General features: G+C 36.7%; 2 protein-coding genes across 3 annotated transcripts; both read left to right on the top strand.

Annotated features, from left to right (window-relative positions):
• On the top strand, positions 6,982-14,949 carry LOC109848366 (sugar transporter ERD6-like 16). The gene is made up of 17 exons (XM_020417822.1): positions 6,982-7,530; positions 7,613-7,675; positions 10,615-10,704; positions 11,061-11,120; positions 11,216-11,281; positions 11,724-11,789; positions 11,887-11,962; positions 12,101-12,165; positions 12,828-12,920; positions 13,016-13,096; positions 13,204-13,335; positions 13,422-13,484; positions 13,567-13,626; positions 13,724-13,777; positions 13,898-13,957; positions 14,085-14,199; positions 14,454-14,949. Exons 1-17 carry the CDS (start codon positions 7,342-7,344, stop codon positions 14,579-14,581), a joined length of 1,461 nt encoding a protein of 486 aa, XP_020273411.1. The 5' UTR covers positions 6,982-7,341; the 3' UTR covers positions 14,582-14,949.
• Positions 15,784-22,509, top strand: LOC109848367 (sugar transporter ERD6-like 5). Of its 2 annotated transcripts, XM_020417823.1 has the most exons (16): positions 15,792-16,017; positions 19,188-19,250; positions 19,367-19,456; positions 19,577-19,636; positions 19,866-19,931; positions 20,087-20,152; positions 20,230-20,305; positions 20,583-20,647; positions 20,754-20,846; positions 20,939-21,019; positions 21,097-21,181; positions 21,257-21,366; positions 21,456-21,566; positions 21,649-21,708; positions 22,040-22,154; positions 22,239-22,509. In XM_020417823.1, the coding sequence occupies exons 1-16, from the start codon at positions 15,886-15,888 to the stop codon at positions 22,358-22,360; spliced, it is 1,395 nt and encodes a 464-aa protein (XP_020273412.1). In that variant the 5' UTR covers positions 15,792-15,885; the 3' UTR covers positions 22,361-22,509. The 2 variants fall into 2 exon arrangements, 1 of the variants encoding a protein (XP_020273412.1); XR_002248777.1 differs by lacking the exons at positions 22,040-22,154; positions 22,239-22,509 and having other exon boundaries at positions 15,784-16,017; positions 21,448-21,566.

Here is a 24,030-nt window from a genome sequence, read left to right as displayed (position 1 = left end):
CCGTTAGGCGAGCTCTATAGCATGGATCGAAGAATAGGCCGTAACTTTCAAACCGTAAGTCGGAATTGGACGAATTATATATGAAAATCGCCTATCTCGACGGGATGGAGCCATCCGAACCCAGCCAAAGGCTTCGGTTCGCTTCCTCCGTTTCGCCAAATTCCTTACGGTTTGGGAGATATCTGCGTTTTCCCCTTTTTCTGCTATTTCGGGGCGAGGTTTTAGCAGTTTTGTTCTGAACTTCTCTGATAAGGATTAAAGGCAATTTTTATTTCCTACAGCCGCTTAACACCTTTTTTTACGTTCCTTTACCAAATTTTTGGCATTGCCGCTTTGCGGCCTCTTAACGCGTTTCGCGTTCTCGTATTCTAGATCGTTTCTCGATCTTAAATTTACGGCATCACCGTTTCAAGATCATCTCTTGGTCTCAAATTTACGACGTCTCCGTTTTAAGACCGTCTCTCGGTCTCAAATCAACGGCATCGCCGTTTCAAGCCGTCTCTCAACCTCAAACAAACGGCATTGCCGTTTCACTGTCAGTAACGACATCGCCGTTTCAATCCATTTCGACGTCTCAACGTCTTAACATCGGTATTAATCTGTTGTAGGTCTCCGGTGAGAGCATCAAATCCGACCGATCTTCGGGCCACTTTGGTTGCTGGTTGCTTTTTTTTTCTCAGATTTGACAGTCATGTATAACCTTCGGGGTTCAAATTTAACCTTCGGTTTCTTACATTTTAACCTTCAGGTTTCTACACTAACCTTCGGGTTCTCCTTTAAACATTCTTGTTTCGTTCAAGGATTATTATCTTGAACTTTGAATTGTTGCTATTATGACCTCTTCATTGGCACCTGCTTCTCAGGCTCGGTCTAAGCTCTTTTGTACCTATTGCAAGAAGGAGAGACACCGCTTTGAGACATGTTTCCAGCTTCATCCTAAGTTATGTTCCTCAGGAACTGGTCGTAGTCAGCGATCCCCTCAGTCCCGATCCTCTAGTGCACCAGGATTACCAGTCAATGTTATGTAATCTACCACTTCAAATCCTACCATTCAAGCTATTGCAGATATTAGCCGTCAAATTACGATTCTTCAACATACCACCTCTCCATATGCTGCAAAACTCTCTGATATTCGCCGTCAAATTGAGGCTCTTCAAGTTATTGCAAATATTAGTCGTCAAATTGTGGCTCTTCGGCATATCACATCTTCATCCGCTGCACAACTCTCTAATATTCGCCATCAAATTAATGCTCTTCAGCATAGAGCCTCTACATCTACTGCACAACTCTCTGGTACGCGTCTTGCTGGTTCTTCAGCCAACCCTTCGGTCTCTGATATGAATGATCTTTAGATTTTTGACTCTGGCTGTTCCTTTTATATGACTCGTAATGTCTCCCTCTTATCTTCTGTCTTTACTTCCTCTTCTCTTCCCCCTATCTACACAGCTGCTGGATAACATTTGTCTATCACTTAGTATGATTCTATCACCCCACAAACTGACTCATCTGGTCGTCTAACTCTTAGCCCAGTCTATGTGGCTCTTAAGTTGTATTTGAATTTAATTTCTGTTAGTTCCTTATGTATGGATGACCTACTTGTCTCATTTTCTTCTGATACTTGTATTGTGCAGGATCCACAGACAGGCAAGACTGTTGGGGCCGATCGGAGGAGACACAAACTGTATTTTCTAGAATATATTCACCTTCCAGAGTCCATACGTCCACGTTCTCTTGTTACTTCTGTAAGTCCAAAATCCTCTACCTTGCTTTCCGCAGATTTGTGGCATAGACGACTTGAACATGTATCTCATAAAAGGCTGGAAAGTCTTATCCAGTCCGGAGTATTTGGTCCCGTATCCTCTCGTTCTCATATTGAGTCATGTATTGATTGTAAATTGGCTAAATTCACTGCTCTACCGTTTCTAACCAGTACATCTGTTTCCACTTTCTTATTTGATTTGGTCCATTCTGATATCTGGGGCCAGCTCCTCTGCCTTCTTCATCTGGTTACTTATATTATGTTGGTTTTATCGATGATTTCTCTCGTTATACATGAGTCTACCTACTTAAAAATCGCTCTAACGTACTTGCTGCTTATCAAGTCTTCACTGCGATGATCTTCACTAAATGGCAAGCTCGTATTAAAGTTTTTCGTTCTGACTGTGCCAAAGAGTACCTATCCTCTATCATGCGCTCTATCATGTCCTCTCATGGGACTATATTTCAACAGTCATGTCCCTACACTCATGAGAAAAATGGTATTGCTGAACGCAAACATCGTCATATTCTCGATACCGCTCGATCCATGCTCATTTCTTACTCTGTTCCTCGTCATTTCTGGGCTGAGGCCATTCTCACTACTACTCATGCCATTAATATCACTCCATCTAGCTCTCTTTCCGGTGCTACTCCTCATAGTCGTGTTTATACTCATCCTCCCCGTTATGATCTGGTCCACGTTTTTTATTGTCGCTGTTTCGTTCTTCTGCCATCTCACGAACGTGATAAATTGTCTCCCAGAGCTATTCTCTGTGTCTATTTAGGAATTAGTTCGGAACATCGATGTTATCGTTGTTATGATCCCGCATCTCATCGAGTTCATATATCTCGACACGTTTAGTTGGAAAAGGATACTCTATTTTATTCTGCTTCCGATGATTTCAATTTCCTCCATACTACTGATCGTGCTTCTTTCCTCCACACTGTAGGCAGTAAAAAAAATTGCCTAAGAGGATCGACGACTCATTGCAGACTCAATGGTGGTTTATGACATGGTTGCGGGCGTGAGTCCAGTCGACTGACAAACTCATTCAGTCGACATCCTCCTGGCTCCCTATCGCAAGTCAGGGCCCACTTGGATCATCTCTCGCATAGGCTAAGGGGAGGCATGTGGAACAAGGAACCATCCTCAGGACACATCCCATCAAAGTGTTTGACATGTCCCTACCATGTCAACACCAAGTCTAGCCTATTCTAGGCTTCCTCGAGCCCAACAAAAGGGGGGCCTGGCATTTAAACTCTCCTAACCAAGCCTAGAGCTTGCCTGGTGAAGCCAAGCCCGCCTAATAAGGCCAAACTCACCTCGGTTCCAGAGCCCGCCAGGCCCTTGAGCTCGCCCGACTTCTTGAGTTCGCCTAACGACGTCTCGATTCTAGAGCCCGCCTGGCGATCAAAGTTCGGCCACCCCCCAGCTCGCCTGAACCTCAATTCCAGAGGAAGGCCATTGAGCTCACCCGCCAAGACACTTGGGACATAGGAATAGTCACATCATGGTCGTATCCTACAAGTTGAGGGATCAACCATGCCCTATGCACATGCATCAATGCCTACAAACTGAAGCGACTGGCGGACCCCAAGTGGTCACTTCCCACAAAAGCTCGCCTGAAAGCCATTGAGCTCGCCCGTCTGGCCACTTGCCTATGAGAATAGGCCTACATATCCTACACCCTAGGCTATGATAAGTTGTGGTATGGCCCTCTCTTCAGTGGTCACATCCCACGCCCAGTCATGGAGCTTGCCTACAAATGCTCTCGCCTGATCTTTTGCTTGTGAGAGTAGGCCCGCCTACTCACACTTAGGCCATAATCAAGCATGCCCCCCGCCTCACAGCGGTCAAATCCCACGAATTAAGAAAAGGCCCATGCCTTGCTTGGCTTATAAGAAGGCCCCTTTGGCCAACGTTAAAAGGGGTTCGGCATCAGTTGTTCGGCATTAGTTGTTCGGCATTGGTTGGTCAGCTGAGGTTGGAGGCTGGCTGGCTGGTTGAGAGGCAAAGGCTCGGAGTTCATCGGCTTCACAGATTGGAAATTCGGAGCTTTCCCAGCTGCTCACTCGTTCGAGGCCTTCTCTGTCAGACCCTCTTTCCAGACACTTGGGCCTTGGTATCCAAACTCCCAAACTCGATCATAACCGAAGCTTCTGCAGACATTAAAGCTTCAAACCGCAACGTCGATCATATCGTCCAAGGGAAGCAAGCTCGACGCAAGCATTTGAGGGAGGCATCCTACCGCTACCGAAAGAACCCGCATTAAACAAGAAGGGCCGACCCTTTGCTTCTGTTGTATTCTTTCTGAATTTCTTAAAAGGATTTGTAATAACACATTTAAATTAATACAAATATCACATTGAGAAACCAGGAATTTTACTCCAAACACACACTACTGATCGTGCTTCTTCGCCAACTGTATCACTCACTTCCTTTCTCCTTTCGAGATCTCCCTGAAATCTCTCCATCTCCTTCTGTTGACTCTCCCTCACCCGAGCCTTCTCTTCCACCATCTGATCCCTATCCCATAGAAACGACACCCACTCCAAAAAATACTGTTGACCTCCATGCCCCTGCGCCAGCATCTCCCCCGCCTGAGGTTCCTCTTGCTCTTCGTCGAGGCAAACGCCCACATGTCATGCATGCACGGTATGCCAAGGTATTGATTATGAGGAGACCTTTGCTCCTGTTGCTCAGATGCCCACCGTTCATACTCTTCTTGCGATCGATGCTGCTCATCGTTGGCCCTTATACCAGATGGATGTTAAAAATACTTTTTTCCATAGCTCTTTATCTGAGACAATATATATGCAACCGTCTCCAGGGTCTAATATTCCTCTGGGACATGTATGTCTACTTCGTCGTGTTGTTTATGGTCTCAAGCAAGCACCCCATGCTTGGTTTGAGTGTTTTCACGATGTCGTGCTCAAGACGGGCTTTATGGAAAGTCATCAAGATGCTTATCTGTTTGTTCGCACTACATCGTGTGGCACAGTTTTATTACTAATCTATGTAAATGATATGATCATTACAGGTGATGATGTGGCTGGTATACATTACGCAAAATCTCAGTTGCAACAACAGTTCCACATGAAGGATCTTGGATCTCTTCGGTATTTTCTTGATCTAAAAATTTCTCAAGGCCCGCGGGGTGTACTACTGTCTCAACAGAAGTATCTCTCGAATATTCTAGATCGAGCTGAGCTAACCAACGATGCAACTATCGATACTCCATTCTAACAGAATGTCAAACTTCGCTCTACTAATGGTGAGCCTCTATCCGATCCTACCCGATATCGACATCTTGTTAGTCAGTTGGTCTATCTGTGCATCTATCGACCAAATATCTCTCATGTTGTTGGCATTGTCAGTCAACTTGTTAGTGCCCCACGTTCTGTACACTATACTGCATTATTACAGATTCTTCGGTATCTCCGGGGTACTAGCACTCGCTCTCTTCCGTTTCCTGCTACATCCAAGTTAGAGCTTTATGCATATTTTGATGCTGATTGGGCTGGTGATCTCACTACCAGAAAATCTACCACAGGTTATTGTATATTTCTTGGTGATTCCCTAATTTCCTGGCGAAGTAAGAAACAAGATGTTGTTTCTCTTTCCAACACCGAAACAGAGTATCGTGCAATGTCCACAATAGCTAAAGAGATTATTCATCTTCGTCGTTTTCTCAGTGATTTCGGTATTTCTGTTTCAACTCCTACTCCTTTATACTGTGATAATAAGAGTGCCATCCAGATTGCTAATAATCCAGTATTTCATGAGAGGACCAAACACATTGAGATTGACGCTTATTTTATCCGACAACAAGTTATCAAGGATAAGACAATTCTGCTTCATCATGTGTCATCCGCCGACGAGCTTGCAGATTTCTTCATAAAGATCTTACCTGTTCATTGTTTCCAGTTTTTGTATGCAAACTCATTTTGTTTGATCCAACATGAGTTTGAAGGGGGCTGTTGATAATAGTGTTAGTAGTGGGTTTTTAGTCGCACATTGGTTGTGAGAACACACCTCACATTCCTCTACTTGTACAAATATATGTACACACTCAATATTCAACTTAAAAGAAATTTACCCAAGACTCTCTCTCTTACTTTATCAATATGGATACTAAGGAAACCAAACTTTTAGTCCCCAATCCTAGCCCGAAACTACACACTCAATTTTAAAAATCAAAAGCTGACTAAGATCAACGTAATCAATCATCTATTTTTTAGCTGCCATGATTCTGTCTTTGACTTAAACACGAACAAACATCTCTCTTTTTGTCTCTATTACGTGGATATTTGCTGCCTACGGCAATATTGAAATAGCGTGGGCCATTTCGTGTACAAAGGGACTAATGATTGAGATTTTTATTTTTATTTTCCCTATCAAATAAAGGAACGATATTGCTATGTTTAATCTTAATCGTCTATTTATTCAATATACATTTACTATCGTTCTTAAGTGAGAAGATGAAAATGAGTGTCACCCCACGATATGATAAGTATTAAATTTTAAAATAAATTGTAATTGTTCAATGAACAATAGAGGATTACGGTAAACAGTACTAATCTTTTTAGGGTGTCTCAGGCAACTCCCCTTTTAACTGGTTTAGCAGAACATAACCATATTCAGTCTCGGCCGGCTCTCTTTCGCAAATAACTAGACCAGAACTAAATTGCTTTTATCAGGCAAAATCTTGAGACTAAACCGGTCACAATTTGGAATTGAACTAGTCTATCTTCACTTTGGCGAACTGACCTTTCATAATGGTAGTTGTGATAAGGTACGACTTAAGGGGGTGTTTGTTTCACCAAAATTTTTGATATTTGGTATGGATTACAAGTTTTGGAATCAAAAATTGAGTTTTTTTGTATTTTGGAATTCTATATATAGTGTTTGTTTTAAGAAAAAATTTAGAATATTGAATCCCAAAAGTGCAAAAAGTGCCTAATTTTTAGAATTTTCCAAATCCTTTTAATTGAAGAGGATTTTGACAAATCTCATAAATTGGTGTGCTTACCTCTCAATTGGAGAGGATTTGGCAAAACTCAATTTTGTCTTTTTGTGGGAGGTAACCTTACCAAGATAGCATATTCATCATATTACAAAATTTTGACATTTGGTAATGCTACAATTTGAGCTTGAAACAAACAAAATATTATAAGTTGTAGTATTCCAAATCCCAAAATATTAATGAAACAAACAACATTTTAGAAATCCCAATCCATAACAGAAAACCTATGGAATTTAAATCACATGATGAAATCCATATTCTAAATTATAGGATTTGAAACAAACACCCCCTAAAAGCATTTGTGAAATGCAAACCGCCTGTATAACCATATGAGATATTTCTCATGACTGAGTTGGTTCGGGGCCCATCGACAGCTACTAGTCCACATGAAACCTTGGCTCGCGTACATCCAACTCTTCCTACTTTCTCACTATAAATACCCATCAATTTGATTTGGTTCGTCGTGAAGAGAAGAATAATTACTCCTCTTTCTTCACATCCCTCTTTCTCTCTCTCTCTAACTCTTAACTGTATAGATTATTATTTTTTTCTAACAATGGCTATTAAGGAAGATATTGAGAGGGGAATAAACGTGGAGGAGAATGACTTAGCTGAGCCTCTTGTAAAGCAGAAGGATGTCGCTAGCGGTAGTGAAGAGTCTTCGTCAAATGGCGAAGATTCGTTGCGGATGGTTTTGCTTAGTACGGCCATGGCAGTCTACGGTTCCTTCGAATTTGGACTCTGTGTAAGTAATCTTCCATATTTATTGCCATCCTGCAAAGTTTATTTTTATACAGCAATCATCAGTTATGGGTGATAATGTGCAGGTGGGTTATTCTGCACCGACTCAATCAGGGATCAGGACTGACATCGGCCTGACTCTTGCAGAGGTATTTTTGTTTCCTGAGGAGAGAGAGGATGATATTTTTGTGAATATAAATTTTCGTAGTTAGTAGTTATGTTACACTTGAAAGGCTGTAAAGATTTCTAATTTTGTTACTATCAAAAGTTTGACTCCTCATTGGGACTTAAAAAGCGATCAGATATAAATAACCTAGCTGCATTATGCATTAGACAACAAACCCCACGGTAGCATTAAGCACTACCTAACAAATTAGAAAGATACCTACTAACCTTACACAAAACTTATTGTATATTCCGAAGTCATTATTGTGCACCTTTCTGTTCCTATTCAGGTTCTGTTACTTACCAACAGTAAAAATGCGGAATGAAAACTTTTGATGACATATAACTAATTGTTTTGTTTATAAGAAGATCAATATATGATACGAATGGCATATTTGATAACTTGCAAGATGCCAAATAACTTACACTAATACGGGAAAATACCCTTCACATATTTTGGAGAGTTTTCTATCCTGTAACATAAAGGATGGTGAGGATATTTTAAAATAGCCTTTTTGGATATAAAACTAATATGTACACCCCCTTTATACCTTTCAACTTATACCTGGACTATTCTGAAATACAAACAAGCACAAGTTTTTGGTAGGCAATGAACCTAGAAGTAGTTGCAATGATGTGTAGAACTATTTGTAGTTTCTGAACAAAAATAGTTTTGATATCAGAAAATCACCTAAATTTTAGTTAGACTAATTCTAATATTATGCTCTTTGAAAATCGCAAAACGACAATAAACATGTTGAAGCATTTGAGATTGGGTGATCAAGTAGTTGTTTTGGTATTACTGCAAAGATAACCGGAGTATGGCCAGAACAATGTACCGTATTAAGACATATATTTGGCAAGAGAAGATACCAAGCATTTATTTCCATAACAAAAATTAGGCCTCTCTCCCTTTAAGATAGGGACTCATAAGAACTATCAAACAGAGAAATCAGCGATGGGAACTACTGCATATTAAAGTTGTTTTTATAGATGCATGTTGTCTTTAAATAAAAGGAAAATGACAAGTGCATACATCAATTATTAGATTAATGACTGTCTTGAGGTAGCAGTAGTCACAGATATTGCTTTAAATTTAATTTGGGACAATATACTGGTATAAGCGAAGTGTAGCAGAGCCAGCTAAACCATAACCTCATGTGTCCATGTGAAGTGTCTCACTCTGATTGATCAATCATTAGGCATGCCAAACATTATGAAAACACTGACTTCTGCGTATGATCACTTAAGATTCACATGAAATGCAGTCTATTATTATTCTTGCCCTCATTAGAAAACAAAATAACTTGTAATTGATAAAGTTCACAGATACCAAAAATGTTTATTATCGCCAGTTAGACTTTAACTGAATGTAGTAAATAATAAGAAGCAAAAATGGTACTGAAGGGTATGGAATCAACTTTTAACCAAATAAATTATGAATTAGTGATTAGTTAACCCCTTCCCCGATACTTTTATGTTATAGGTACTGACATGTCATATATGTTTCGTTAATTATGTATCTCTGCATTTTTTCACTATGATATAAACCTACTAAGGCTCCAGAAAAACAATCGTCTTTGAAAACCATTACAAAAATAAAGAACTCTTAATAATTAGCAAAAGGAAAACTTAAATCTCCATAACTTTGTTCAACCCAAATCACTGATGACCACCAATTTATGCAGAAACAGTTCAAAAATTGGAAGAAAACAACAAAAACTTAACCAAGACGCATTCATTAATTTAGGTAACATTACAGACAAAGAATAGTGAGAATATATATATATATATATATATATATATATATATATATAGAGTAAAAACTGCCTATCAACTTAAGTGGACGTCCACTAAGTTTCTTATCCATTGATGATTACTTGATTGAGCTACATTATAGATGATCCGCTCCGCTTAAACTTAATCTACATAATCTTAAAACGCCCAACACATCAAATTTGGGGTAACCTGTTGTGGTTTGAGCCCTTCATCCACTCGTATCAAATTTTAACGGTTTCGAATGAATAGAACTTTTTACATGGCTCGACGGAGGGTCAAACAGCGACAGGTTCACCCGCAAATTTGGTGTGTTAGGGTTTTAGAATATGTAGTCAAGTTAACGAGGGCGATCATCTATAATGTAGCTCAATCAAGTAATCATCATGGATAAGAAACTTAAGTGGACGTCCACTTAAGTTGATAGGAAGTTTTACTCTATATATATATATATATAATATTATTATATATAAAAATTCTTATGTCAACTTAAGTGGACGCATCCACCAAAGTTTTATCCATTGATGATTCCTAGGGACCATGGCAAGATATGAAGAGACTTTATATATATATATATATGAGTGGATAGAAACTTTGATGGACAAAGTCCTCTTGTCCACTTAAGTTGACATAAGTTACCTCTCTCTTCTCTCTCTCTCTGCTATATATATATATATATATATATATATATATATATATATATTATATATTATATATATAATATATATATATATATATATATAATATAATATATATAACAAACACCACACAGATACATATCATAGATATATTACATCACACACACACACACACATACACATATATAATATATTATACACACACATGTATATATGTATATATATATATGTGTCGGTGTGTGTGTATATATAAACATATGTTATATGTATATATATTACTGTCAATGATATATATTTTAAATTTTACTACTTTTTGCATGAGTAAGTTTCTATATATTGTTCTATGATGTTCATTAGTCCTGAGTTTTTTTTGCCTAGAGCTTTCTAATCCACATGATCAAACTTTTGCTGGACCTTAAATTCAAATACAAAATTTACCTATAGGGCCTTCCTAATTGTTAAGTTTGTGATATTTCTTTAAATACATTCATTCCATGCCAATTTTTCAGTATGCAGTCTTTGGCTCTGTATTGACTGTTGGTGCCATGATCGGTGCGATCACTAGTGGGCGTATTGCTGATTTTTTCGGTCGCAAAGGAGTAAGAAACATAAAATTAAACCGGCATGATCCTACTTATTTTCTTCTTAATAACTGCAACCATTATCATCGATCCCTATTGGCTCCATATTCATCAATCTTTCCTAGTAAAAAAGAAATCTGGTGCTTAAAGCTTGTTAACTTCCTGTTACAACCTATTTCCTAGGTTAACCTAGGCAATTTTTTCCAGCTTCAGCTTCCTCCTTCTCATGACCTCTTTGGCTCTTCATTCTGCATCCCTTGCCATCATTGTCCTCATTCCTCAATCAATTTCAACACCAACTTTTACTAGCCATCATGATGTCAGTTTGTCTATTTCTTTATCATAAAAATACAACTTTTGGAAATCTGGAGCAGGCAATGAGAGTATCAGCTACTGTATGCATTATAGGATGGCTCGTTATTTACTTTGCAAAGGTTAATGACCTCACCTAGTAGATTTCTTATGCTGGGATATGTTCTAACTCAGTTAAGCTCTCTACTTATGATTTTCATACTTTCATCATAAACAGGATGCTTTAATGCTTTACTTTGGGAGACTCTCCACTGGTTATGGTCTTGGAGTCCTCTCTTATGTGGTACAAGTCGAACAATCCTTGAATAAACATATATCTTTGAAAAACTAACATATCTCTTTCGGTTGTACTGCTTTTCCAAGCAAAATTGCACTCTGACATTAACTCCCAAATACAAACAGTTACATTGTTGAGCATCTCCAACAGCTTCCCCATTTCTCCATTTGGAGAGTTTAGTTAGGTTTTTGGTCCAACAGATTCCCCATCTCATTCCCCAAAATAGGGATGGAGGAGAAAAAATGGGGAAGCTTCCCCAAATCTGCAGCATTCTCCAAATTTTTGGAAGAAAAAAGGGATTCTTCAAAATGGGGAAGCTGTTGGAGTTGGTGTAAAAATTAGTTAAAAAATATGACTTTTGCTTCCCCATTTTGGAGAAAATTTTGGAGAAGCTGTTGGAGATGCTCAGGTTTGGTTAATGTTCCTCACAGTTATTACTATTTCATAGGTGCCAGTCTTCATTGCTGAGATCGCACCTAAGAATCTACGAGGAGCGCTTACTACTTTGAACCAGGTCAGTAGCTAGTAGAAAGCCTTTTCCTTTTGGATTTCAAGTAGATTCCAATTAACAAGCATAATTGGCTAAGAAAGGTGTTTGCTAATCTAAGCAGCTTTTGATCTGTGCTGGTGGTTCAACTGCTTTTATAATCGGTACATTTGTTAACTGGCGCATCCTAGCAGCCATTGGTAAAGCTTTTTTAAATATTTATAGACATATATTTGTCAAATAGTAGAATAATCATGCAATAAAAAGAACTGTAGCAAATACAAAAATATATATGAACTCTATGTGAAGAAACTTACAAGTTGTTTCCTGTCATGCAGGACTCCTTCCATGCTTTAGTCTCCTTGCAGGCCTCTTTCTCATTCCAGAGTCTCCAAGATGGCTGGTAAGAGAAATTCTGCGAATGAATATAATTTTGATCTAGTGGATCAGGACCTGAACTCTTTCATTCCAATTGCATAACAGGAGATCAAAGTTAAGGATTAAATATTTTGGTTGTCATCTTGAACTTTCGAAAAACTTCAGAACCTTCTTCATGTTCTATATTCCCACCATCCCACCTTTTTGCCCATCTCTAATCCCTTTTTCAGCATTTTATTCATAACCTACACAGTCAAAGATACAACAGTTTCACAAATTAACATAAAGTGCTCAAGTATGTAAACATTTTCAGATAGATATTTCATATGCTTATCCCATTAAGTTTCTGAATTTTCAATTCGTAAGGCCAAACTAGAAATCAGAAACTTTGCATTATTTAGTCAATAGACATGGATGAGAAATGTCAAAAAAATTATTTTTTGGTGTAGGTGTTGCTTTATCATTACTAATTTTGTGGAGTCTCAAGTTGGTGTCCTCATGAAGTGACCTTTGCATTGATACATGAGATGTTTGTGTGCATTCTTGACTTCAGATATGTGCACGTGCCTTTTTGTATGTATGCATTAGAACCTTATGCATATTTCTACTTGATAGAGCATAAAGCTCTGTGTCTAAATAATTAAACGTGAACAATACTGACACCATGAATGTGTAAAAATTGTTCAGGCAAGGATGGGGAACCAAAAAGAGTATGAAGTAGCATTACAAAAACTACGTGGAGAGAATGCTGATGTCTCTAGAGAAGCAGCAGAAATTGAAGTAACTAATCATAACCAGAAACTACTCGTTGTAGTCGTCAATACTTTCAATTGTAACAGAATGAAAGGGTAACAAGAAGCTAATTTTCTTGACAGGAATACATAGAAACTCTTCAGAGCCTTCCCAAGGCTAAAGTTCAAGACCTATTCCAGAGCGGATACATCCATTCAGTTATTGTAGGAAACCTTTCTACTGCTATTTCTTACTGAATGTAGATGAATCAGTATTTATCATATATTTTTAGCAAAAGAAAAGTATTGATGGAAGGAATTTCCATGCACAGGTAGCATTTGGCCTAATGATGCTTCAACAACTTGGAGGAGTAAATGCAATTGGATTCTATGCAAGTGAGACCTTTGTTTCTGCAGGCTTTGCTTCAGGCAACCTTGGAAACATTTTAATTGGCTGTATACAGGTTAGAACTCCTCTCACTTCATCATGTTAGATTAATTATATCAGAAGTTTTTACGGATAAAATCATAAATCTACTTCCTTTAACAGGTACCCATTACAGCAGCGGGTGCTATTCTAATGGACAAGAGTGGAAGACGGCCTCTTCTAATGGTAGGAGACTAGTGAGCATTTTATTGCCAAACTAATGTGATATAAAACACTGGTTAACAGGAGTGAGGTTCTTATGTCTCAGGTTTCAGCATCGGGAACATTTGTAGGTTGCTTCCTTACAGGCATATCATTCTACTTGAAGGTAATTCTAAGGCACTTAACATTTAACTGCACGTTTAAAGATACGTTACCAGTGATTCTAGATGTAAAACAAAGGTATCTATCTAATTCTGTAACAGGGCCATGAATTTTTTTTGGAGTGGGTTCCTTCGCTTGCTCTTTCAGGTATCTTGGTAAGTTATACCATGTTTTCTTCTTTAGGAAAATATCAAAGTTCTAAATACACAATACAAAGAACTATGCTTGTCAGGTTCATAACAGAATCCTCCTTTCTGATATCATTTATGAAACAGGTGTATAGTGGGTCATTCTCAATAGGAATGGGACCTGTTCCATGGGTAATGATGTCAGAGGTGCGAAAAATTAACTTGACCAATTTTCATATTTGACAGGAACTTTCTTTGTTAAAAGTAGGGCAAACCTTCTTTGATAAAAAGTAGGCCAATATGATTAACGTCTATATCAATCTGTTGATGGCAGATATTCCACATCAATATTAAAGGAATTGCTGGAAGCTTAGCGACTCTAATTAGCTGGTTTGGTTCCTGGTTGATGACCTACGCCTTCAATTTTCTTATGAGCTGGAGCCCTTCAGGTAAAATCATATTGTAAATTTGCTGTTTATGATAGGCAATTTGTGAAGGCATACATCTATTTACAGAGTTTTTAGCCATAAGATTGTAAGGAGTGTATTGGTGGCAAACTTGCCATTATTCTCTTTGCTCCAGCCTAAAGTTTCCTATGCTAATATTTCCTAGTAGTTTGTATTGTTAAGTTGCCAGAATACAAATTCTGATAAGCTGCAATGTTCAAAACTGAAATTGTCATCTATTTCTGTTTCTATTTCAGGTACCTTTTTTCTCTTCTCGGCTGCTTCTGCAATAACAGTTCTATTTGTAGCAAGAGTAGTACCAGAAACAAAGGGCAAAACGCTAGAAGAAATTCAAGCATCACTGAACAAGAAGGAAGCCCGATAAAACTCAGATTAATCATTTATTGGAGGGAATTTGATAGCTTGAAATTTGATCATTTATTGGAGCGAATTTGATACCCAGGAATTTTCAGTCTCCTCGGCCATTGCCACAAGAGATGAGTATGGGCTCTGTGCAAGGATGACATGCATAAACGCCGGAATGAGTTCTATAGAGCGTGTTGTTTAGTGTAAGAATGCGAGTAGCAAACAGCAAGTGATACACATTACCTCCAATTTATAGAGATTTTCCACATGTTCCTATGTTTAATCTAATTCTGTCATGTATACATGCAAGAAGTAAAGATACGGAACTTTATGGCACACAAGAAATTAGTTCAAGGGAGCACCCAAATAAACTCTACATTTGCGACTCTACTGAAAACATAATTCATGCATATCTGTGTAAAACTGGAAGATCTAAGTGAACTTCTAGTTTTTTCTCATCCTCCATCCTCGTGTGAACTCATCTCTGTATATATTAGATATTCTATCAATAAATTTCAGGCTCCGGCCTTTTCTCCGGAAAAAGAGAACATATTCATGTAAATGCATATAACATGCTACGTACACGCAACAGGAATGTGATGTTTTTCATCCCGATCGCGTCTCGTTCAGGACGAAAAAGGAAAGGATGGCATGTATAAATCAATCTTTTGCTAATTTGAATAAAAGCTGTAAATCTGACATGTGATATGATCCTTGAGGCTCACTAGACTTGTGGACTCGCGCATGATCGCACTGTATAACCTCATTGCACCAGTCTCGTTCGCAATTGTGAAATGACAGAAAACATCAACATCAGAAAAATAACTTCCAAAACACACTGGTATTAGAGGAAGTAATGAAATCAGTGTCAAAGCCGGCGCCATAAAAATTAAAAACGAAGCTTAATTTCACCAAGATTTTAATTACAGAAAGCTACTGATATCAGCCTGTTTGAAACTGCCCTAGTTATCTATCAATCATCTTCTAATGATTATGACAAGGGAATAGCAAGCATAGATCTTGATCTACGGACGAGAATAGAGATCCCGTAATATAACAGCAAGCAGGGAGAACCAGTAAAAAAGAGGAAGGATTTGAAAATTCCAACAAGAGACAAAGAAGAGAAAGGATCAAATCATTGATTGAATTTTTTTACCCCGAAAGGAAACAAAATTAATGCTGTCACATTTGTCGCCAGCTCTCTAAAGTTGTGGCGTTTGAGGTTATAATAAAGGTACCTGCTTTGATCCCGATCTGGGTGCAGCTGAAGCATTGAACCCGCCACCCCCGACTCTTGGACCCTCTCTCTCTCTCTCTCTAGCGATGGAGAAAGCGACCAGAGACGAGGAGATGCAGAGGCCTCTGGTTTCATCGCCGTCGCCGTCGCCGTCGATATGGATGGTGGTGATGAGCACCATGGTCGCCGTCGCTGGCTCCTTCGAATTTGGGATCTCGGTACTATTTTCCCTCCCTTTTTTATTCATGAATAAAAGAATAAATTTCGTTAAACCCCTCACCGACTTCGCGGCCAATTCTTGGGGTACTTCCGTACGTCATCTCGGTGCTTTTTGGCAAAGTGCCCTCAAACTACCAGTATTGTACAAAGTTACCAGACTACGGCTAACCGCAATTCCTAAAGCAGCTTTTTTCCCTCCTCAATATTGGTAGCTGAGGTCTTTAATATTATGAATTGTTCCCCCGAGTTATTGAAATTGCTATTGAGTACCTCAAAGCTTAACTAGTCATACACTATACACCCTTTAAAAGTACGAGCTGGAAAATCTGTTTATGATCAATATTACCCTTAATTTTTTAAATATTACATTGCTATCCTAATTTATTTTAATTATCCTATCTTCTTTGATTTGGTAACTAAATGATTTATTCTATTCATAATAAGACTTAAAATGTTATTGGATAAAAGAGTTACGTTTCATATAATTCAAATCATTTAATTATTTCAGTTCGTAGAAAAATCTAAAAAATATATGCTAGCCAGCATCTAAAAGTTTTTGGACTTTGTAAAAAATATTCTCTAAGTTTTTTAAATTGCAAAAACACCCCTATAAATTCAAAAGTTTATTAAAGCGTCTTGAAAATTACAAATTTCAGTTATTTCAGTTCAGTGAGAAATCTAAAAAACATATGCTAGATGAAAACCGAAAGTTTTTTGACTTTAGAGAAAATATCTTGCAAGTTTTAAAAATTACAAAAACACCCCTAACAATTTAAAATTTATACAAAAAACCTTAAAATTTTCAAACCTATAAACACAATAAAAACCTACAAATAACACAAACAACCCCCAAAAATTTATAGAACTTGCAATACACACTCTGAACTTTTTACAAATTGCAAAATAAAACCCTCAAATTGTAAAATTTACAAAAATCCTAATAATTTCCAACCTAACAGTACATTAAAAATATAGGAATTACGAATATCCCTTACATAATATATAATTTATAGAAAATACCTTTAAAGTTTTAAAAATTACAAACAAAACATTAAAATTCAAAACTTATAAAAAACACACTGAGAATTTCAAATTAATTAGTAAATTAAAAGCATAAGAATTATAAATAGTCTATAAACAATTTGTAATATGTAGAAAAGGCCTAAAAGTTTAAAAAATTATAAAAATCCCCTAAATTTCATAATTCACAAAAAAAACACTATGAAAACTTTAAAAGTACGAGTTCAGAAAAATCTTTCTATGGTCAATATTACCCTTAGTTTTTTTTAATATTACATTGTTATAAGAAATATTTCTGAGCTTGGAATAACTAAAACGGTTGAGTACCACTGAAAATCCATGAAAAAAATTTAGTTAAATAGAATACTCCTCTCAAATCAATTGGTAGCTTAGCTACATGCACCAATTTGGAATGACTTCTAAGGTTTGAAGGATTTAATAGAAATTTAATTGATTAGGCTGAGTAATTTAAAATATTAAAGATGTAAGGGACCAATATATAAAACCTTTTTTTTCGAAACAAATTCTTAGTTTTAAGAATTTATTTTAAATTGTAACGAGGATTAGATTTATGATGATTCTGAGTCGTGCTGCTTTCATTATTTATAGGGTAACAATTATGAAACCCCCTTTACGTTTCACTATTTATTATGAAACCTCTTAACGTTATTTTTCCTTGACAGCACCCCTGTTAAAAAAAAAAATCAAAACCCATTTAATTTCTACAATTTTCTCTAGAACACCCCTCAATATTGCTTCTCTTCTTTCTCGGACTATTGCCAAACCTAGCTCCCCTTTTTCATATCAAACCTAAGTAACTACAACCATATAACAAAGAAAATAAAATTAACAGAAGACTAAGGTAATATTTTCAACCCGTTGATTTTAGCATCTATTTGGTGTAATTTTTAATATCTAATCTTTAGGGAATGTATGGTAAGAGATAGAAGAGGTAGTTTTTGAATATAAATGAGTTTTAATATTTTTTTCTAACAGCAGGGCGTTTTATAATTAAAAAAAAGGTTGGGATTTTCATAACAAACTGTCAAACCTCAAGGGAGTTTCATAATAATTACTTCATTTATAAGCATTGTCAGCAGTGTGATCTATTTGCCTTTTGATCCAACTTATAGCTGCCTTTAAAGCTTAATTTTCTTACTATTACAGTTTTTGTCACATCCGATAAGAGATTAATTAATTTCAAAACAAAAACCTGGGAAATAGCTTAGAATTATTTAGTTGAGATGTTTGCTCTAAAACCGTTGTTTTAAATTAGATCAAACATAAATGACTTCGTCAAGTGCATTACTATGTGAACATGCTAAATAACAATTTCCTAATAATATTACATTGAATTGTATTTGAAATGCTACCAATCCGTGTCTTTGCCAGCATTATGCCAAGTTGAATACTTGTCTACCTACCATGTTTAACATCGATGTAAAGCAAAACCCCGGTAAAATTTCAAGCTCCAGAGATTCTTGCAGAGTTTCATGAGAATCTGAAACTTAGAGTGACAGGACAAATGAAGGAATGCATCCAGACATATGCATGATATGCTTTAGGGTGTAGAATTATGCGTGAATTGAACATTATATTAACCCACCCAGCATTAATTACATGGGATGACTGAATCTATATAATTATTTTGCAATTCATACTTGTAGGTTAGTGATTTTATGGACAAATGACTCTTAACAGAATCTGGTACAAAACAATTGCAGCTACCTATTAGAGTCTCCTTTTTTCATTGTCATACATTATATCTTGACAGAAAACATCATCTACATAGATATTCTTTTTGTTCTTCTTTTATCTCACTGAGTATCATTCTTAGCATAAGTTATATTTGACCTAACAATACTCGAGATTTTCAAGTCCAAGTTTATAGACCACACACTTGACTGAAGTGCCCCTGATGAGTCTTCGTCCTTAACCAATTACCCTGAACTTCTGATTATATTATGTCTGAAACATTAAAACGAACATTATCCTTTTGAAAAAATATAAAAAGAAAAGTTATTTGTGAGATCAAAATACAAAGAAGAGTTGATATTCAATATTTATTAGCGGAAAGTCATCATAGTTAAAGGTTGCTAAGAGTTAAACAAAAAGATTGTTATACTTACAGTTGACGTTCTTTTTCCAGGTAGGATTTTCTTCTCCAAGCCAAGATGGAATCATGCATGATCTTGATCTTTCTTTGTCTGAGGTATTTATCTTCATTTTTATACTTCATGCAACATTACAGTATCACTCAATACCGCAGCAAAATTATTTAACTATTTATAATGTACATTTATAATTTTCTCATTTTTTTCTATGCAGTACTCTGTTTTTGGCTCAATATTGACGATTGGAGCAATGGTAGGTGCTATAATGAGTGGGCGTGTCGCTGACATAATTGGTAGAAAACGCGTAAGAATTGTTGCATTTTATTTTTCAAATCAATTTATATTACTATTCCAGTAATTCTAGTTCATGTTGTAGGCAATAAATCAACAATTCACGACAACTTACTTGGCTTTTTGTGTGCAGGCAATGGCAGTATCAGATATCTTCTGTATCATGGGATGGCTTGCCATAATATTTGGGAAGGTTAACAGTGAAAAATTACCTCTCATACACATCAAATCTTTGACATAGATTAGTAAAAACACAAAAAAACTTTGTATATTGGAAACTTTCCAGCTAATTATATTGTTCCTCTTTCCATAATAGTGGAGATGGTCCTCGATTGATCTATATGAGAATTAAGAAACTATAGCCACTTCTTAGGCGCTGGGATATGATCCTTACGTTATATGATTTGCTTGCTTGAATGAAGGATTCTTGGTTGCTCAATCTTGGGAGGCTTTCAGTTGGATTTGGAATTGGGCTCGTTTCATATGTGGTTGGTGCAACAAACTCTCTTCTGTAGCTCCTGAATAGGTCTAATTGATATAATTTTTAGTTACATTATCAATTATTTTCTTAACATCTGTATACAGTTATAGCTATTATTAATCATGTAGTGAGAAATACTAATGCTAAGGATCGGCTTAACAGGTGCCAATATACATAGCAGAAATAACAACGAAGGATCTCAGGGGAGGTTTTACAACAGTGAATCAGGTAGGCACAAAAAGAGAAATTTATATAACTTTTTTTTCCAGCTTGAGTCCTAAGTGAATTCTTTGTATCATATGCAGTTACTGATATGTGGTGGAGTATCTCTTGTGTATGTGTTAGGGAACGTATTGCCTTGGCGTACTCTAGCACTTATAGGTATCCATAGCTCTCAGTTCCAGTATTGCATGGATTATTTATTTATATTGTTACTTATCTAACGAAAATCTTAAAGTAGCTTGTCTGTAGCCTTCCGTTCGTAAGTCTTCATCTAGCAGGAAAAGTAACAATTGAAAATTAAGTTCTCTAATAAGGAATTACAAACTGAAAATAATCCCAATGTAGTTAATAAATAAGTTCTCGGAAGGCTTTACAACAAACTACATTCATTATAACGACTAGACTAGAAGTTAATTTATTTAGATTTATTTTGCAGGAGCTGCTCCATGTACATTACAACTTGTTGGACTCGTTTTCATTCCAGAATCTCCTAGATGGCTGGTAACTGGCGTGCCACAAAGTTATTGATGCTAATTTTTTATGCATTAGCTATCAATTAACATCCACAGAATTATCGTGTCAATAAAACTAAAGAAGTCTTATGCAGGCAAAGACTGGTCGTGATAATGAGTTTGTATCGGCATTACAGAGGCTCCGTGGCAAGGGTTGTGATATTTCTGAAGAGGCTGATGAGATTAAGGTACTAAATTCTGCACCAAGAAATCACCTTGTACATCAAAATATTGTGATTAACAGAACAATATGAAGCTGACCCTACATCTTTTATAACAGGAATTCACAAAAACCCTTCAAAGCCTCCCACAAGGCAGGATGTTGGACTTGTTTCAGAGGCGCTACCTTCGTGCTGTCATCGTAAGTACTCCCAAGTTTCAGCATTCACCTCTTTTTCCTAACAACATTTCAAATCATTTTATTGGTGAAAAGAACAGGTTGGAGTTGGACTAATGGCTTTTCAGCAATTTGGGGGAGTCAACGGGATTACCTTCTATGCCAGTAAAATATTTGTATCAGCAGGTAAACTAGCTAGGCAATATTTTCACAAACTCCTTCAAATTGTTGGTAATTCTAGCTTTCTTGGATGTCAACCAGGTTTCTCGTCGGGCAAACTGGGAACCACCATGTATGCTATTCTTCAGTTTCCAATGACTGCAGTCGGTGCTTTCCTGATGGATAAATCTGGAAGAAGACCACTCTTATTGGTAAACTAACTAAGAAAACTAACCCAACCTTTTTTTTTAACACCAACATACGTTTAATAGACTCCAAGAAAATGCTGGAAGCTTTTCAGGTTTCATCATCTGGAACGTGCTTGGGCACTTTGTTGGTAGGCATCTCATTCGCCTTGCAGGCTTCTTCTCAATCACAGTTGAAACCGATACTGGCTTTGACGGGCTTACTGGTAAATTTTCTTCATGCATTTACTGACTTTTTTCCGCGGTTAGTGAAGCTGACTTTTCTGTGTGCCTGTTATCTGAAACCAGGTGTTTACAGGTTCTTTCTCTCTGGGAATGGGGGCAATACCATGGGTTATTATGTCTGAGGCAAGTCATTTTAGTTTTATGATAGGTCCCCTGCAGTACCTTTGTCTTGAACCTACTGCCCCTCTACTTTTATTGTTGCAGGTAGACCTCTAAGGATTTTTTTTTTTTTGGACTCTTTTACCCGTTTGAGGAAGAGAAAAATGTTTTCTGATAAATAGACCCCTTGAGGGTAAAAGAATTGGAAAAGGATTCACACAGGAGGTTTATCTGCAATAATAAAACTAGAGGGATATTAAGTTCAAAACAACAATTCTGCATGGGGTCTATCTCGCAGTTAAAACTTTACATTGACAAGAACGAGAAGAATGTGATCATATCATTATTGGTTCAGATATTTCCCATCAACATGAAAGGATCTGCAGGAAGCCTCGTGACGTTAATGAACTGGTTTGGTTCTTGGGTTTTATCATATGTCTTCAATTTTATGATGTCCTGGAGCTCATCAGGTGATGATGGTCGCTTACTTATGAGATAAAGCAATCTGTTATTCCTTTTACTAAAGATTGTTTCTTTTTCACTCCTCTCTGTAGGTACATTCTTCATTTTTGCATGCATTTGTGGTCTTTCTGTTGTATTTGTGAAGACGATGGTGCCAGAAACCAAAGGAAGAACACTGGAAGATATACAGGCCTCGATGAATTCCTTCAAGTAGGATTAAAATCTGAAGTGATCGAAAACTTTGATTAAATCGTGGACACACATGATCTTGTGGCAGATTCATGTCTTTCATTGAAATGTAGAACTTCTTGCAGATTCACATGATGAAATTTCCCCTTCAAATTTGTTAGTCTTTCCTAGGTATCTATCAAACTGTTTGTTTTTTAAGGGATATCACATGCTGGTAAGATTACGAGACTGGATTATGAAATACGTTCAAGCAAGTCCACCGTCTTTTTTCTAAAAGGGGCATAAAATATAAATAAACAGAGGTAGATTCTGAAAGTTGTAAGAACTTTACGTACAAGTTTTAGAATAAATTACTAGCAATCTTCTTCATTTAGTTAGACTAGTTCTATTATGCTCTTTGATAGTGACAGAAGGACAATAAACAGGTTGAAACAGATTGAGTGGTCAAATAAGTAGTTGTTTTGGCCAGAACAAATTGTACCATACTAAGATATATTTGGCAAGCAAAGATAACAAGCATTTATTTTCACAACAAAAATTAAGCCCGCTGTCCCTTTAGCATTAAGACCTATAAGAATCATCAAACAGGGAGATAAGTGATGGGTGCTACTGCATATTTAGAGTTGTCCCTACAGATGCATGTTGTTCTTCAAATGAAAGGAAAAGGACAAGTGCATACATCAATTATTAGATTAAAACTGCTGCTAATCACTATCTTGAGTTAGCAACAGTCGCAGATATTGTTTCAAGTTTAATATGGGACCATATATTGGTATAAGCAAAGTGTGGCCAGAGCTAGCCTGCTAGTAAAATTTTAAGTTTGCTTTCTCAATATTACACAATATGAGTTTTTAATCATCCAATGCTTATTGAACCATAACCTCATGAGACCATGTGAAGTGCCTCACTCCGATTAATCAATCATCGGGCATGCCAAAACTTATGACAGCACCGACTTCTGTGTATGATCACATAGCATTCTCATGAAATCCAGTCTATCGTTATTCTTAATCTAACCTCATTTACACAAATTAACTTCTGCAACAGATGAACTTAAAAGATAACGAAAATGCTAATAATTGCCAGTGAGGGAGTGCAGCTGATTTTAGTGAGTAGTAAGAAGTGAAAATTGATTCTCTGATCAACAATCTCTTACACGATAATAATGTGTAATAGGTATTGAAAAACAAATAGTATGTCATATATGTTTTATTAGTTATGCTTCTTTGCATTCTTTTACTATGTTAATGATATTTTATAGACATATTTAGGTTATCAGAAACATAATTGTCTTAGGAAACTATTACAAACTAAAGCATTCTTGATAATTATAAAAAAAAGAAAACATACATCTCCATAACTTGTTAAACCGAATTCACTAATGACAATCAATTTATACACAAAGGATTCAAAACTTACCAGGAAGTATTTACTAATTTAGGAAATATTACAGACAGGTAGTGAATACATATGTTCGCTACTTTCACAGTTTCGCTGATAAATTTTAATCTTAACTGTTTTCCTCATGCCTTATTTTCTAAGACATGATATATTATTCTGTTGAAAAGATAATGTAATTAGGGAATATTAGAGGGGTTTTATGTAAATGTGGGTGTAAGGCTATATAAGCCATTCTTTCAATGAGAGAATGTAATCTTGAAACCCTACTCTTTCTACATGGTATCAGAGCCGCCG

The sequence above is a fragment of the Asparagus officinalis genome, chromosome 7, assembly GCF_001876935.1.
Source record: "Asparagus officinalis chromosome 7, Aspof.V1, whole genome shotgun sequence".
NCBI classification, from domain to species: Eukaryota; Viridiplantae; Streptophyta; class Magnoliopsida; order Asparagales; family Asparagaceae; genus Asparagus; species Asparagus officinalis.
This window is presented reverse-complemented; position numbering and strand designations above follow the sequence as displayed.

Excerpts from the sequence above, each read along its gene's own strand:
- LOC109848366 (XM_020417822.1), top strand. The coding sequence starts at position 7,342 with ATGGCTATTAAGGAAGATATTGAGAGGGGAATAAACGTGGAGGAGAAT. Across the intron at positions 13,097-13,203 it reads GATACATCCATTCAGTTATT|GTAGCATTTGGCCTAATGAT; the intron begins GTAGGAAACCTT and ends TTCCATGCACAG. Across the intron at positions 13,778-13,897 it reads TTGCTCTTTCAGGTATCTTG|GTGTATAGTGGGTCATTCTC; the intron begins GTAAGTTATACC and ends TTTATGAAACAG.
- LOC109848367 (XM_020417823.1), top strand. The coding sequence starts at position 15,886 with ATGGAGAAAGCGACCAGAGACGAGGAGATGCAGAGGCCTCTGGTTTCA. Across the intron at positions 20,648-20,753 it reads CAGAATCTCCTAGATGGCTG|GCAAAGACTGGTCGTGATAA; the intron begins GTAACTGGCGTG and ends AGTCTTATGCAG. Across the intron at positions 21,367-21,455 it reads GAAGAAGACCACTCTTATTG|GTTTCATCATCTGGAACGTG; the intron begins GTAAACTAACTA and ends GAAGCTTTTCAG.